The sequence below is a fragment of the Oncorhynchus gorbuscha genome, linkage group LG13, assembly GCF_021184085.1.
Source record: "Oncorhynchus gorbuscha isolate QuinsamMale2020 ecotype Even-year linkage group LG13, OgorEven_v1.0, whole genome shotgun sequence".
NCBI lineage: Eukaryota > Metazoa > Chordata > Actinopteri > Salmoniformes > Salmonidae > Oncorhynchus > Oncorhynchus gorbuscha.
In genome coordinates, this window is record NC_060185.1 from 52,647,602 (window position 1) to 52,665,356 (window position 17,755).

General features: G+C 42.4%; 1 protein-coding gene across 1 annotated transcript in view; it reads right to left on the reverse strand.

The window, feature by feature from the left end:
• The window catches only part of mindy4b (MINDY family member 4B), a 33,682-nt gene extending 24,852 nt beyond the window's left edge, over positions 1-8,830 (reverse strand). Inside the window, exons 1-4 of the mRNA XM_046296491.1 lie at positions 8,733-8,830; positions 8,521-8,548; positions 4,555-4,734; positions 962-1,081 (exon numbers count right to left, since the gene is read on the reverse strand). Coding sequence (XP_046152447.1) covers positions 962-1,081; positions 4,555-4,734; positions 8,521-8,548; positions 8,733-8,830 — 426 coding nt within the window. The remainder of the gene's footprint in view (positions 1-961; positions 1,082-4,554; positions 4,735-8,520; positions 8,549-8,732) is intronic.
• Between the last annotated feature and the right edge of the window lie 8,925 nt (positions 8,831-17,755).

The window sequence follows — 17,755 nt, forward strand, 5'->3', positions numbered from 1 at the left end:
TCTGAGATAACAACTGTGTCATCATCGCATTTATTTGACAGGTATAACTATCTCTTAAATTAGACTCAGATTGGGCAAAAATACAGGGCGTGCCGTTGTGATTAGTTCATCACCTTAATGAGGCCCTTATGAAACCATCTACAATGCTGCCTACGGCTGTTGTAATTATTTAAATAACCGCATTTGATTCTTGTGGGTATATGTAAAAAAGGTAACAATTCTACATGGTTAGAATGATAGTAAACAACATACAGTGCTGCCATTTCATTCATACCTTCTCTAAGTTTGTTAGCTGGTTAGTTAGCAGCGTCCAGAATCTCCTGGCTAGCATTTATGGCGCAGCTTGATAAATCAACAATTGGATTTCAAATGGTTTGGATGCAACCAAACCCGAGGTATGCGAAACATTTGCTTAACTTTAAAAAAGTGAACTATCCCCTTTAATGCCTTCAATACTCTTTAAATAATTTGTTTTGATGGGAAGGGCAGTGTGTACCATATCAACAATAACTGGCTAGGCATGCAGAAACTGGCCCAGTGTAAAGTCTATGGGGACCTGAAAACACTGCGGTTGATATTGAATTCATTGGGGAAGACAGAGCTTCCTAAGAACAGCATCAACTGTTGACACCATCAACCTTGAATTCATTAAATGCAAGTATTTTCACTATGATGAATTTAAAAACATATATAATTAGCATATAGGGTTTTTAAAAAACGATTTGGTTCTGTAGGGGCAAGTTTTACTAGTCTATTCAAGTCAATTATCCTTCAATGATCAAAAGTCCACACTGCTACTCTTGACCAAAGTCTCTCCACCCTGTTTCAAAGTTCCCCTCCTCAACACTGGTTGTAATCCCAATAAATCGGTCCTTTCTTCTGAAGTGTGCACTTGTTTGCTTCATATTGAATGAGTGCACAAGGGGAGATTGAGACACACACACACTGTTTGTTTACTCACTCTTTCGGCCTCCAGGGCATAGGATAGGTTGGAGTAGGGCTCCCTGAATTTGAAGAAGGACTTCTTCCACTCATAGTTGAAGACGTAAAAAGTATTGCCGAACAAAATCTTCCTGAGGTTCTGAAAGACAAACAAAACGTATCCTCTACCAGAGCTTGACATCTATTTTATATATTTCTAATCTAAACTCTACCTCTGTAATTCAACTCTAGGTAAATGTCTACTTATTTAGAGAGGCAAAAGGCAAAGGACAGTTTTGGCAAATGTCAGATGGGCTGGTCCATCTTTCGCCCAGTGGTCCTGTCTCAACTGGGGTCTTTGTGCGAAAGTATCATTATTTGGCAAATAATGTGTTAGGGTCAAGGAAGAAAATAGGCCAATGTGGTGGCTTTAAGGACAAAAAAAATGGACCTATTAGAAATGCCCGGCCTTTTTCTGGTCCCTGTCCGTCCATGCAAGATTCACATTCGTTTAGACTAGGGCTGTTATGGTGATCGTATTACCACCACACTGGCGGTCACGAGTCATGACCACAGTCAAATTCCACATGGTAACTAGGCTTCTCCAAGCTCTGATGCTGCTGATGGTCATTAGTAGTCTAAAAAAACTTTATAGACACTCTGGTAGAGCTCCATAGTTCCTCTGTGGAGATGGGAGAACCTTCCCGAAGGACAACCATCTCTGCAGCACTTCTGCCAATCAGGCCTTTATGGTAGAGTGGCCAGACGGAAGCCACTCCTCAGTAAAAGGCACATGACAGCCCGCTTGGAGTTTGCCAAAGTCACCTAAAGGACTCAGACCAATGAGAAACTAGATTCTCTGGTCTGATGAAACCAAGATTGAACTCTTTAGCCTGAATGCCATGCATCCGGTTTGGAGGAAACCTGGCACCATCCCTACGGTGAAGCATGGTGGTGGCAGCATCATGCTGTGGGGATGCTTTTCAGCAGCAGGGACTGCGAGACTAGTCAGGATGGAGGGAAAGATGAACGGAGCAAAGTACAGAGAGATCCTTGATGAAAACCTGCTCCAGAGTGCTCAGGACCTTAGACTGAGGTGAAGGTTCACCATAAGCACACAGCCAAGACAACGCAGGAGTGGCTTCGGGACAATTCTCTGAATGTCCTTGAGTGGCCCGGCCGGACTTGAACCCGATCTAACGTCTCTTGAGAGACCTGAAAATAGCTGTGCAGCTACGCTCCCCATCCAACCTGACGAAGCTAGATAGTATCTGCAGAGAAGAATGGGAGAAACTCCCCAAATACAGGTGTGTCAAGCCTGTAGTGTCATACCCAAGAAGGCTGTAATTGCTGCCAATAGTGCTTCAATAAAGTACTGAGTAAAGGGTCTGAATACTTAAAAATAAAATTTATACATTTGCAAAAATTTCTAAAAACCTGTTTTGCTTTGTAGTTATGGGGTATTGATGATGGAACAAAATGTAATTAATTTTTTAATAAGGCTGTAACGTAACAAAATGTGGAAAAAGTCAAGGGGTGTGAATACTTTTTTCCCCTTGCCCCTGTTCCGAGACACGTGCATGATAATGGTCCATTGAAAACGAATATCACACATACAGCATATTATTTAATAGGCTATAGTCTGATCGGTGACAATATTAGGCTATCACTTGTGAATTATGTGTTATCACTTGCGAATGATTCCCAGCTTGTGCAGTAAAGCTAGAAACAGTGCATGCCTTTTGTTGCGACTTTTCCAATCATAGTCACACCTCATGTAGCCAAGCTCATAGGCCTATATGATTTGATAAGGTTTGTATCAAACTAATGTGGCCAAATAACAGCTTAACTGGCATACGTAGGCAGCGTAGCAGTTTAAAGTTTGGGGAAGATCATTTTCACCATAAAAATGCACCTTTATAATAAAGCATTTGCAGTCACTTTTGAGAACAATTCTTTTTGCATTTTGGGACGTTTCCACTTATAGCCTACTGCCGTGTGTGCATTACTGTGTTTATAATACGAAGAAATAGACTAACAGTTTATCAACATTTTAAGCTAAATGTTCTGATCTGTTGTATCAGCCTCATTGCTTTGAAAGTTTTTTTTGATGCGAGTGGTTGTATTAATTGGTGATCTATCGCATCCCACGACTGTCCCAGAGTATGTTTGGAATATTTATTTTTCGCGCAGAAGGACAAATTAAGCAATAGAATAGGTCAACTTTTGTATTATAAGGTATAGTAGTCTCGTGATGTAAATGTGGACAATGCTTCTAACATCTTCAATATGCGCGTTGGAATTCGATAATAGGGACGCTCACAGTTGCGTCCCTGATTGTCTTCACTTGTAGCCTACTTTGGAGGTGAGATGGCTGTGGGAACGACCCGATCAAGTGACCGGTATTGGCTAATAAGAATTGAAATATCTGAGAGCGCCTTGTGAGTGAGAGGTGCTTCGGAGCAGGCTGCTGGGAGAAGGGAATTAAAATTATTATATTCAGCCCAAGGGCACAATGGCCACTTTGGCTGTAAAAGGCATGACACACAAGGGGGATGCGCCAGTAGATTTGAGGCCTGGTGAGAATATTATCAAGTGCTTGTCAAATTGTGAATGAGAAACTGATGAAACTGATGAAGTGTGTGCAGCCTGCACAAGGAGCAGAGCTTATGCCTTTCATGCTGCTTTTTTTCAAATCATCATTAGAATCGCATCATGCAGACATGAATGCATTAGAATGTATTAAAAATCAAAACACATAGCCCAACGTTTGTATCGCAACTAAAGTTGCATAAATAACTCTAAATTAAGCATATATGAGGACGTGTTTCTTTGTTAACTGCTCAACACAGGATAGCCACGTGCACACTCCCTCGGAAATCGTTTGGAGAATATATTATTTCTTTTTTATTCAGCTATGTTTAATTGTATTATTCATACTATAAAATAATGCCACAAAATTCTAATCAAATCTTTTTTGCTAATTGAACTAGTGTAGCCCACAGCCACATGGCAAAGCCATATTAGGCCCTAACATAAGGACAACTCAGAGTATGTTATTCTGTTCTTCTGAAATACACAACATTTTCTTCATATCATAGTGTTTCTTTAGCCCTGTCTAAAATAAATAATGGGTTTATTGTGATGGTGTAGTCTATTACATGGATTTATTATTACCTTTTGAAATGTAGATGTTTCAAAGGTCAGCATCAGTGGCTTGTAGGCTATGCGTGGAATCCAGGAGATGTTAAATGTGTTTATGTTAATTAATGGTTAATTACCGTGAGACCAGAAGTTATTTGCTTGACAATCACCAGCTGACAAAATGTAATGACCTCCACAGTCCTAGTTTTGACAGATGTCAACAGAGACTGTACAGAAAACAACTACTCAAAAACAGTTTCCAGATAATTTGGCTGTAGTAAAAGACCTTGTTAACTTGTTTTCAGATGACCACACTTGCTAACTCAATCCATTGCTTAAGAAGACCATGAATAAATAAGGTCTCCGTATTGCTGCTCTTTTGTCTCTGGCACGCACACATACACACTCACACACAGTGAAACACACAAACACAGCAATTGGAAGCAGCAGGTGTCAAGTGACCAGCTCATGTTGCTAGTGCAGACTCACCCCAGCTAACTCGGGTGTGATAGGGAGCCCTCCTAGGCTAGGAGAGACAGTCAGGGCCCGGGGGATAGAGTAGGGCACTGTCGATAGGTTGGTGTTTCCACAAGGCGGCTGTGCTGTGGACGGTGGCCTGCCTGTGCCATCCTCGCTTTCCTCCTCAAGCTTAGTCCTCTCCAGAGGCCTCTGCAGAGAGACGTGACAGAGACCTTCAGAAAGATCCCACCTTATCGTTCACAATGTCCCACATATTCCAAAAACACACAATTCCTCTTCTTTGAGAAAGCCCCACATTCTTTAAAAGAGGTTCAGGCTAGGTGTCAATCCGCAGCACCCTATAACAGACTTTTAAAGGTAAATAACAATTGAGCTGACATGCACAGCCTTTACCGTGACTGCGATCTCTGGGAAAATACCTTTCAAAGGGTACATTATCAGCAGTCTAGTTTGCTGCTCTATAAGACTCCTTGAATTGAATCTTGACATTAATCCAATCAACAAGAACCTGCAATATGATAAGGTTACATGAATGAGATGACGGTAAACATATGGTTAAACTCTCTGCCGCCATGTGTCTCTCTGTCTCCATCTCTCAGCTGTCAACACAGTTGCCCTCATGGCTGTTTTGTTTTCCATTCAGTTTGGACACTGTGGCACATGTACAGTGCCTTCAGAAAGTATTCACATCCCTTTACCTTTTCCACATTGTGTTGTGTTACAGCCTGAATTTAAAAGAGATGAAATTTAGATTTGTTCACTGGCCTAAATACAATACTCCATAATGTGAAAGTGGAATTATGTTTTTGGAAATGTAAAATATATATATATATATCGAACTTGGTATAAAACTGAGCAGTGCTAGAAAACTCAGAAAACCAAAATACACAAATAATACAAATGGGTAGAAAAACCTGTTGCACACCAGAACATATCTTGCACAATGCTTACAAACAAACAATCACTGACAAGGACAGTGAGAGGGAACAGAGGGTTAAATACACAACATGTAATGAATGGGGTTGGAACCAGGTGTCATACAAGACAAGACAAAACCAAAGGAAAATGAAAAGAGGATTAGCGATGGCTAGAAGGTCGGTGACTTCGACCACCGAAAGCCGCCCAAACAAGGAGAGGGACCAACTTTGGCGGAAGTCGTGACAAATGGTTGTCTCGCAATGATCAACAATGATCGCACACCTGCGCCTCATGACACTCACCCGGAGTCCATGTTGTCGTAGCTGAATCAGAATTAGGTAACATAGATAAATAAGATGTTTTATTTACTTTATACTTGTCATTAGAATGTCTTCTTTTGGACTATACTGTTGGCAGTTGCATTTTCCTTTCTTCTCCAGGGAAAAGTCACTTGGGGCCCAGAGAGGGGAGAGGTCAGGCTTGTCTTTTACATGTCTGGTAATATGCAGAATATCAGAAAGGGAGAAGTCAGGTTTGAACATTGTCTTCATATTTGAATGTGTCTGTAACTATTCCTAAACCATGTGAAGGGCTCCACCATGTCTGTACTCCAGTCACTCCCTCCTTTTCCCATTGGGGGGAGGAGTATGGCAGTGTCTGGAACCATTGTATTACCCCTCTGATGTTGCATGTATCTTGACCTAGTATATGACCTAGATGCCCACTCCCCTCCGTGAGCTTGTCCAGGAGGGGGTGTATTTGAGATGGTAGTATCTAGAATTGACAATTGATATATGCCATTGGATGAGGTAATGTTTTGGTTCTATGAAGTACCAAGAACGAGAAGTAGAACCTCGTCTAAGAGACCAAACTGAATGATAATTTATAGCTAATGCTATCTGGCTATGGGATACTCCTCTCTCAAGTAAAAGGCCCTTTGTGAAGTTCCTAAGATCTGTGGTTCGTCATGTGATTTGAGAGGGGTGTATCTTGGCTATAAAAGATACTAAGTATTATTTTGTAAGTACTCTCAGAGAATTCATTTATAGACACTGAATTGATCTGAGAGTCAAAGGGTATGGTGAAGCTCATGTTATTAAAGATGGACTTTAAAATAGAACTCTGACTTGTGTGTGGTTTGTAAACTATACGCGAAATTACCGCAACAATGTCTAAACATGTTTTCACTTTGTCGTTATGGTTTAATGTGTGTTGATGGGTGAGAAAATAAATATTTAATCAATTTTGAATTCAGGCTGTAACAACATATGGAATAAGTTAAGGGGTGTGAATACTTTCTGAAGGCACTGAATGACCCAGTTCTATAGCATATTGTTGTTTTGTCATGTGACTGGATGGGGCCATACACATACTCTCTAGGAGTCTATACACACTCTACATGTAGTTGCCAAAAGGTATGCTGAGAAAGGAATGGAAGCGGAGAAAGAGAAGGACAGACATAGAGGCAAATAGGTTGTGGAAAAGTTATGCTGGCTCTGGAGGGGACCAGCACAGGGATAGTGGAGGTCAGGTTTGGAGTCAATTTAATTTAAATTCCGTCAATTCACATCCTGAATGGACTTTATTGCCAATTTGTGTTCTGAACTGAAACTAATTGGCTCCAACACTGCCGGAGGTATTTGTCATCACTCACATCCTGGTTCCTCTTTACCTCCTCTTGAAGGATCTCGATGTAGCCAAGTCTGGAGGGCTGCAGATCCCGGATGGTCTGTAGGAGCTCCTGGTAGTCTGTCATCACGCCACGGGGCCTCGACACCCTTAACCCTAACTACAGCACGACGATACCTATACTATACACACTCTCCACATGAAGTCGCCAAGAGGTGTGGTAGACAGGGAGATATATAGGGGGAAATTAAAATAGGGAGAGGCAGAGAGCGAAGGATACAGAGAGAAATAGACGACAGAGGGAGAGATAGAGTAAGCCTTGCTGGGTGAGCAGTAAACATATATGCCCCACCCAGTTCTCTCTCTTTCTCTTCTCTCTCTCCTCTCTCCGCTCCTGGTCTTTCCGAGGCAGATCAGGTTCAGTGACGAAAAGCCCTCCCCCCCACCCCACCCCTCCACACACACTGCACCACGTTGTCTGATTGGATAGGAGTGACATGCGGTTATCTGAGAAGAGCATCTGCATAGGATCAGCTATCACACTGAAAATGTAAGCTTTAGCCTAACTGACTTATGCAAGAAGTGCAGGTGAGATGGGAGATGCAGGTGTGCAAGTGCTTATGGTCACAATATGTGGTTATGGATTCACAAAGAGAATGTCATAAAACTAAGAATCTCTTTTAAATGGATTTGTATTTATAAGTAGGCTACTGAGTGTACAAAACATTAAGAACACCTTCCTTTTATTGAGTTGCACACTCCACCCATTTTGCCCTCAGATCAGCCTCAATTCGTTGGGTCATGAACTCTACAAGGTGTCGAAAGCGTTCCACAGGGATGTTGGCCAACATTGACTCCAGTGCTTCCCACAGTTGTGTCAAGTTGTCTGTATGTCCTTCGGGTGGTGGACCATTCTTGATACACACGAGAAACTGCCTTGAGTGTGAAAATCACAGCAGTGTTAAAGTTCTTGATGCAAACCAATGTGCCTGGCACCTACTTCCATACCCTGTTCAAAGGCACTTAAATATGTTGTCTTGCCCATACAACCTCTGAACGGCACACATACACAATCCATGTCTCAACTGTCTCAAGGCTTAAAAATCCCTATTTAACCTGTCTCTTCCCCTTCATCTACACTGATATCAATAAGGGGTCTTAGCTTTAACCTGTAGTCACCTGGTCAGTCTGTCATGAAAAGAGCAGGTGTTCTTAATGTTTTGTACATTCAGTGTATATCTAAAACATTTTAAAACTGTTTTATGTATTTCAATGTATTCAACAAAGTCACATTTCTATTCATTGCATTGGTGAGCAATGAATCCATGCCAAGGCATTTTATGGGAATGAAATCCAGATTCAAGAATGAGCCAAAGTTCATTTTGGCATTTTCAAGTTATTTAATGTAAAAGAAAACAGACAACTTACTTTAATGATACAATCTTGTAATTCCAACCTGTAAATAAATATGATCTGATAAGTTTAAAGTAATGTGCATGGTTTTGCTTGAATATATCTTTATGCACTAGATGTGTTAAGGCTATAAAACAGCATAGACTTCTCATAATTACTGCACAGGCCTATGGAATGAACCAAAGAAAACAATCATTTGAAAGGTGAAATTGACTTCTCGAACTTACCCACGGGAGTTGAAGATGTTTCTCCATTTGTCCAGCTCTGATATTTGTCTGAGGATGTCATCCAGCTCGGTGTTGCGGTTCACAATGTCGGGATCCATTTCCATCTGCAGCGAGGGACATAATAAAGCAACCAGTTGTGAACCCTGACATGTTGGAGGGAAATATTTAGGAGAATGCTGCTCTGGTCCAGGGCATTAGTGTGAGTTCCTCTATACTGACGGGACCAGAATGCCAGCAGCGAGAAAGGTGTGCAAAGGCCAATTGACCGTGCTCCATCTTGACCCCCTATGGCTTCTGTTATCTAGTCAGTAGCAGTGACATCATTAGGCCTGGGCTTCTAGGGCTTCAGTCTTTCCTCGTACCCAAAAAAATTATCATTTTTATTTCCGTCTGATGAGTTTCCATCACTTGCGCTATGCAGTATTACACGTTAATGACAAAAATAAATAATACAACATACTGCGCTAGGCAGTAGCAGACACTGCAAGAAGTCCCTGGAGTGATGCCTGCTGTGATTGGATGAGCATATAGCACAGAGCAAATATGGATATTCGGAACATCTTCCGAAAGCAGTCGCAAAAAAGCGAGCAAGTTGAGCAAGTTGAGACAGCAGTGAATGAGGTGGAGAGGGCATAATGGTCAGAAAGTCAAAGTGCAGCAGAAGCAACAGAGTTAGCCACAGGCTTGTGCAGGGTTGGTGGTAGCTAACTAGTTAGTCGACCTCAACATAAAGGTTGGCTAATGCTAATAAGCTAGCATTAGCGCTCAGCATCCTTAAGCTTTTGTGTGTCACTCAGAGTTATTTAACAGTATATTCAGTGAATGGGCAAGCTAGGGTTGTTGATGTAAGTCATGATATTAGGAAAGTGTTTATATCCAAGCAGAGATATGCTCCAGAGGATGACTTTGAGGAAGAGGAGTCAATCTTCTGGACTATTTTAATCGGGATTCTCAAGATTATACTTGAAATTTTGTTCTATTTGATTGGTTTAATTTCTGTAGCTAGCTTGACTGGCTAGCCACATCGGTAGCTACTGGCTGGCTAGCTAGCTGAGACCGAAGAGATGATAGAACTTTTTTCATGTTGACTGAAGCTGAACTACAACATAATATTTAAAGGGTAGGTAGCATAAACGTAACCACATGTAACATATGGATTTGCATTAGCATACGCTTCAAAAGTCGCAATGCAAAGTTACACCTCACTTTTCATTTTTTTTTGTTATTACATCAAACCGATTAGAATTCTGAAGAATGCTGAAGTCACGTCGGAAAATGTTTTTCCTTATTGCCTATAACATAAACTCCAACATAAATAACTTAAAAAGCAACATTTCAAAATAAAACAAATAATTTGCACTCAGGACAACTGGTTTCAATGACATTTTCAGCAAATTTACAAGCAAATACTTTATGATTTTTTTTACAAATCAACTTTGCAAAGTTGCTTGCCAATTAGCCTGCTAACGTTGGCCCTACTAGCCTACTAAAGTTAGCCTTACTACCAGCCTGCTAACATTACATTAACGCTGAATAAGTCATCCAGTTGCTATCAACACATACAGTTGAAGTCGTAAGTTTACATACACCTTAGCCAAATACATTTAATTTAATCCCAGTACAAATTCCCTATCTTAGGTCAGTTAGGAACACCACTTTATTTTAAGAATGTGAAATGTCAGAATAATAGTAGAGAGAATGACTTATTACAGCTTTTATTTATTTCATTACATTCCTAGTGGGTCATAAGTTTACATACACTCAATTAGTATTTGGTAGCATTGCCTTTAAATTGTTTAACTTGTGTCAAACGTTTCGGGAAGCCTTCCACAAGCTTCCCACAATAAGTTGGGTGAATTTTGGCCCATTCCTCCTGACAGCGCTGGTGTAACTGAGTCAGGTTTGTAGGCCGCCTTGCTCGCACATGCTTTTTCAGTTCTGCCAACAAATGTTCTATAGGATTTAGGTCAGGGCTTTGTGATGGCCACTCCAATACCTTGACTTTGTTGTCCTTAAGCCATTTTGCCACAACTTTGGAAGTATGCTTGGGGTCATTGTCCATTTGAAAGACCAAGCATTGTCCATTTGCGACCAAGCTTTAACTTCTTGACTGATGTCTTGAAATACTGCTTCAATATACCTTGACTTTGTTGTCCTTAAACCATTTTGCCACAACTTTGGAAGTATGCTTGGGGTAATTGTCCATTTGGAAGACCCATTTGCAACCAAGCTTTGACTTCCTGACTGATGTCTTGAGATGTTGCTTCAATATATCCACATAACTTTCCTGTCTCAGGATGTCATCTATTTTGTGAAGTGCACCAGTTCCTCCTGCAGCAAAACACCCCCACAACATGATGCTGCCACCCCCACAACATGATGCTGCCACCCCCATGCTTCACGGTTGCGAGGGTGTTCTTTGGCTTGCAAGCCTCACCATTTTTCTTCCAAACATAATGGTGGTCATTATGGCCAAACAGTTATATTTTTGTTTCATCAGACCAGAGGACATTTCTCCAAAAAGTACCATCGTTGTCCTCATGTGCAGTTGCAAATCGTAGTCTGGCTTTTTATGGCGGTTTTGGAGCAGTGGCTTCTTCCTTGTCGAGCGGCCTCTCAGGTTATGTCGATATAGGACTCGTTTTACTGTGGATATTGATATTTTTGTATCTGTTTCCTCCAGCATCTTCACAAGGTCCTTTGCTGTTGTTCCTGGATTGATTTGCACTTTTCGCACCAAAGAACGTTAATCTCAAGGAGACAGACCGCGTCGCTTTCCTGAGCTGTATGACGGCTGCGTGGTCCCATGGTGTTTATACTTGCGTACTATTGTTTGTACAGATGAACGTGATACCTTCAGGCGTTTGGAAATTGCTCCCCAAGGATGAAACAGACTTGTGGAGGTCTACAATTTTTTTCTGAGGTCTTGGCTGATTTCTCTTGGTTTTCCCATGATGTCAAGCAAGGAGGCACTGAATTTGAAGGTAGGCCTTGAAATACATCCACAGGTACACCTCCAATTGACTCAAATTATGTCAATTAGCCTTTCAGATGATTCTAAAGCCATGACATCATTTTATGGAATTTTTCAAGCTGTTTAAAGGCACAGTCAACATAGTGTATGTAAACCTCTGACCCACTGGAATTGTGACAGAATCTGTCTGTAAACAATTGTTGGAAAAATTACACGTGTCATGCACAAAGTAGATGTGCTAACCGACTTGCCAAAACTATAGTTTGTTAACAAGAAATTTGTGGAGTGGTTGAAAAACAAGTTTTAATGACTCCAACCTAACTGTAGCTTACAGCTACATTAAGATAAGCAACGTTTTGAAAATAGATAACGACTTCTAACTAAATATAAAAAATGTTGGCTATGGTGACTTCGGAAAGTGTTCAGACCCCTTGACTTTTATGAAATGAAAGAAACTCCCCAAATACAGATGTGCCAAGCTTGTAGCGTCATGCCCAAGAAGACTTGAGGCTGTAATCGCTTGCAAAGGTGCTTTAACAAAGTACTGTGTAAAGGGTCTGAATACTTATGTCAATATATATCTTTAATACATGTGCAAAATGTCAAAAAATTGTTTTTGCTTTGTCATTATGAGGTATTGTGTGCAGATTGATGAGGGGAAAAAAGCAATTTGAACAATTTTAGAGGCTGTAACGTAACAAAATGTGACCCGATTCAGGAACTAGGCATATGTCACAAGTCACGACTTTACAGGAGAGCCATTTGAACGTAAAACATTTTTAAAATCAAAATGTGTTTTTTTTTGGCAGAAATGCCTTCTCGAACATGTAAACATTCATGTGCCTTAATAGCAAATTTGTATGCCATCTGTAAATATGAATACAATTGTATAATTACAAGCCTTGATGGTTAAGCCACAGAAAAAGTAGCAACCTTCCCACTAGCTGTCACGCCCTGGCCATAGAGAGGCTTTTATTCTCTATTTTGGTTAGGCCAGGGTGTGACTAGGGTGGGCATTCTATGTTCCTTTTTCTATGTTTTTGTATTTCTTTGTTTTTGGCCGGGTATGGTTCTCAATCAGGGACAGCTGTCTATCGTTGTTTCTGATTGAGAATCATACTTAGATAGTTAGCTAGCTATTTAATGTTAGCTGGCTGGCTCCCTAGCAGACGTTATTATTTATTTTATTTTCTAGTTAGAGCCTATTGTTAGCTAGCTAACATTGAACTTGGTTGATTAGCTCCCAGCACTGTGGCATTGTTGGCACTTTGTTCATTGTTGCTTAACTAGCTAACGTTAGCTGGCTGGGTCGTTAGCTAATGTTACATGAGGTGTGTACAACACCCGTTGAATATGGACGGTGTCAGTAAACGGCTGCAAAAAAGCATACCAATTGTTGCCAGCAGAGCTGGTTGGGCTGTTTTTGTGTAATCCAGAGGTAAACAAATCATCGGCCAGAGTGCCAAGTGTGCGCTCCGAGAGCGAAAGGAGATCGGAGGGACTAAAGCTTAAGAGGGTGTGAATGACGCTGAATGTAGACAAAGAAGAGCTACATTACACTAGATACTAAAACATTCAAAGGTGATTTACTTTCCCATTGTTCCTCAAATGCAGTGTATGATATACCATTTTGTAGCTCTGAATCTCTACTTCTTGCTACATAAGACCGAATCCAGGTGGTGAGTCACAAGTGTGGAAAAAGTCAAGGGGTCTGACTGAATACACTGTATATGCAGTAGAGGTCTTTACGGGTCCACCCGAACCCGATTACCTGGGGCCAAACCCGGGACCTGAAATTCTGTAGGTGACCCTCGGATCTGGGTCGGATCTGATTTGATTGTCATGGATATGTGTAATAACATTATAAACCCGACTGCAGCAGGAGAGAGGGAGAGAGAACATTGTCAATTTTTTAAAATTGAACCTTTATTTAACCAGGAATTATTTAACCATGCTTTTGTCACTTCTAGATTAGCCTATGCAATGCTCTCCTTTTCAGCTACCCGGACAAAGCATAAAATTAACATCAGTTAGTGCTAAACACGGCTGCTAGAATCTTGACTAGAACCAAAACATTTGATCATTTTACATTTAAGGCTAGGGCTGATTTCAAGGCTGTACTGATAACCTACAAAGCATTAAATGGGTTTACACCTATCTATCTTTCAGATTTGGTACTGCCGTACATACTTGCACCATCAGCCACATACACACACCGCAAGGAATGGTGCCTACTGCTAGCTCCTTTGTTCCTCTCTCCCACGGTGCATGCATTAACAGCTTCAGTTAATAACGTAGTTAAAATATATATTTTCTGCTGCTTCTCTTGGATCGGATCAGACTGGGTCTGAACCTGACCGGGTCTAAAAAGGGTGCCTTTGTCTGATTGTCCTCGGGTCTACATATTTTAAAATTTTATTTATTTGGGTAGGGTCCTGGGAGGAAATTGGAACGGACCCGAGAAGACCTTTAATATGCAGTTATATTAGCCAGCCAGCTAATGTTAGCTTTTTAGTCAACTAACGTTAGGAGCTATTAACCTAGCCAACCTTGCCAACCAGCAAGGCTATGGTTGGCATGCAAGAGCCCTAATACTGGAGACCAGTTTGAACACAACATAACTAAAAAATAACCACAGATCAAAAGAGCAGAAACTTACAGATTAATGGCTCGGTTACCATCAGGGTAAGTGTCAGGGAAAATCGAATAGCTATAGTGAGAAAAATCCATAATAGATGTCAGTCAGCTAGCGTGCTAGCATTAAGCTAAGGTGTAAAAGTAACAAAACTCCCATAGCCTACATCACAGAGAACATGCCGAGAAATTGACAAAACAAAAAGGAAAATAGACGAGATACCACCATTACACAATTAGAGCAAGCAGGTGTGATTTTTATGTTTGTTTTAAGCAGGTGTGATTTTTTATTTTGTTTTGCGCCCACGGCAAGAAGGCAACAGAGCCTGCAGTGCTAATGGGTTCCCATTAGATAACACAGCCATGAAGTCCATGAAGAGCATGACGTGTGGCTAACTTTAGGCAGTTTGAGCTAGCTACCGAGCTAGCATATGAACTCGATAGCACAGAGCAGGTCCGGCATATGACCTTGAAAAATAGTGCATTAGGGGTAGTTCTGAAGACATCCGGCTTTAAGTTAATAAATATGTTAAAAAAACAACAGTAACTATGTTTGTTGTTATAGGTAACCAGATCGTGATATTTCTAAATCTTTGCCAACACATTGTGTTGTTTTTTTGTTGAGTAAAAACTCATGCTTCCTACCCTTTTTTAAAATGAGCAATGTAGAACTGACAAAACAAAATTAATCATAGAGGTCTTATAACCTAATCCATTCTAAAGGTAAACATGCGTGGCTAATGTCTGTTATTGTCACGTCCTGACCTTAGTTCCTTTTTTATGTCTCTATTTTAGTTTGGTCAGGGCGTGAGTTGGGGTGGGCATTCTATGTTTTGTGTTCTATGTTTTCTATTTCTATGTGTTTGGCCTGGTATGGTTCCCAATCAGAGGCAGCTGGCAATCGTTGTCTCTGATTGAGAACCATACTTAGGCATCCTGTTCTCCCATTATGGGTTGTGGGTAGTTATTTTCTGTATAGTGTTTTTGTTGCACCTTACAGAAAAAAAACACTGTTCGTTTGTCGGTTTATTGTTTTTGTTCAGTATTCATCTTTATTAAAAGTATTATGAGTACTTACCACGCTGCACTTTGGTCCTCCTCTCCTTCTCTACAGTTATTTCCATATAGGTTATGTAACTATTCGTTTAAAAAAACGACCCACTATTGAATTGGTGAAATTATTTCATTGAGATTTGATTTTATTACTCTTTTTATTCACATAGCTACTTACTTTTCTATTGTTCTTGCATTGTCGAGAGGTTAACCTGCAAGTAAGTGTAACAGAATAACTTTACGTCCGTCCCCCTCGCCCATACCCGGGCGCGAACCATGGACCCTCTGCACACATCGACAACAGTCACCCTCGAAGCATCGTTACCCATCGCTCCACAAAAGCCGCGGCCCTTGCAGAGCAAGGGGAACTATTACTTCAAGGTCTCAGAGCAAGTGACGTAACCGATTGAAACGCTATTTAGCGCACACCGCTAACTAAGCTAGCGGTTTCACATCCGTTACACTCACCCCCCGTTTGACCTTCCTCCTTTTTCCGCAGCAACCAGTAATCCGGGTCAACAGCATCAATGTAACAGAATAACTTTACGTCCGTCCCCTCGCCCATACCCGGGCGCGAACCAGGGACCTTCTGCACACATCAACAACAGTCTCCCACGAAGCATCGTTACCCATCGCTCCACAAAAGCCGTGGCCCTTGCAGAGCAAGGGGAACTACTACTTCAAGGTCTCAGAGCAAGTGCACAGACCATACAAACGCTCCACACCGCGTGGCCGCAGCCACCCTAATCTGGTGGTCCCAGCGCACACGACCCACATGGAGTTCCAGGTCTCCGGTAGCCTCTGGAACTGCCGATCTGCGGCCAACAAGGCAGAGTTAATCTCAGCCTATGCCTCCCTCCAGTCCCTCGACTTCTTGGCACTGACGGAAACATGGATCACCACAGATAACACTGCCACTCCTACTGCTCTCTCTTCGTCCGCCCACGTGTTCTCGCACACCCCGAGAGCTTCTGGTCAGCGGGGTGGTGGCACCGGGATCCTCATCTCTCCCAAGTGGTCATTCTCTCTTTCTCCCCTTACCCATCTGTCTATCGCCTCCTTTGAATTCCATGCTGTCACAGTTACCAACCCTTTCAAGCTTAACATCCTTATCATTTATCGCCCTCCAGGTTCCCTCGGAGAGTTCATCAATGAGCTTGATGCCTTGATAAGCTCCTTTCCTGAGGACGGCTCACCTCTCACAGTTCTGGGCGACTTTAACCTCCCCACGTCTACCTTTGACTCATTCCTCTCTGCCTCCTTCTTTCCACTCCTCTCCTCTTTTGACCTCACCCTCTCACCTTCCCCCCTACTCACAAGGCAGGCAATACGCTCGACCTCATCTTTACTAGATGCTGTTCTTCCACTAACCTCATTGCAACTCCCCTCCAAGTCTCCGACCACTACCTTGTATCCTTTTCCCTCTCGCTCTCATCCAACACTTCCCACACTGCCCCTACTCGGATGGTATCGCGCCGTCCCAACCTTCGCTCTCTCTCCCCCGCTACTCTCTCCTCTTCCATCCTATCATTTCTTCCCTCTGCTCAAACCTTCTCCAACCTATCTCCTGATTCTGCCTCCTCAACCCTCCTCTCCTCCCTTTCTGCATCCTTTGACTCTCTATGCCCCCTATCCTCCAGGCCGGCTCGGTCCTCCCCTCCCGCTCCGTGGCTCGACGACTCATTGCGAGCTCACAGAACAGGGCTCCGGGCAGCCGAGCGGAAATGGAGGAAAACTCGCCTCCCTGCGGACCTGGCATCCTTTCGCTCCCTCCTCTCTATATTTTCCTCTTCTGTCTCTGCTGCTAAAGCCACTTTCTACCACTCTAAATTCCAAGCTTCTGCCTCTAACCCTAGGAAGCTCTTTGCCACCTTCTCCTCCCTCCTGAATCCCCCCCCCCCCCCTCCTCCCTCTCTGCAGATGACTTCGTCAACCATTTTGAAAAGAAGGTCGACGACATCCGATCCTCGTTTGCTAAGTCAAACGACACCGCTGGTTCTGCTCACACTGCCCTACCCTGTGCTCTGACCTCTTTCTCCCCTCTCTCTCCAGATGAAATCTCGCGTCTTGTGACGGCCGGCCGCCCAACAACCTGCCCGCTTGACCCTATCCCCTCCTCTCTTCTCCAGACCATTTCCGGAGACCTTCTCCCTTACCTCACCTCGCTCATCAACTCATCCCTGACCGCTGGCTACGTCCCTTCCGTCTTCAAGAGAGCGAGAGTTGCACCCCTTCTGAAAAAACCTACACTCGATCCCTCCGATGTCAACAACTACAGACCAGTATCCCTTCTTTCTTTTCTCTCCAAAACTCTTGAACGTGCCGTCCTCGGCCAGCTCTCCCGCTATCTCTCTCAAAATGA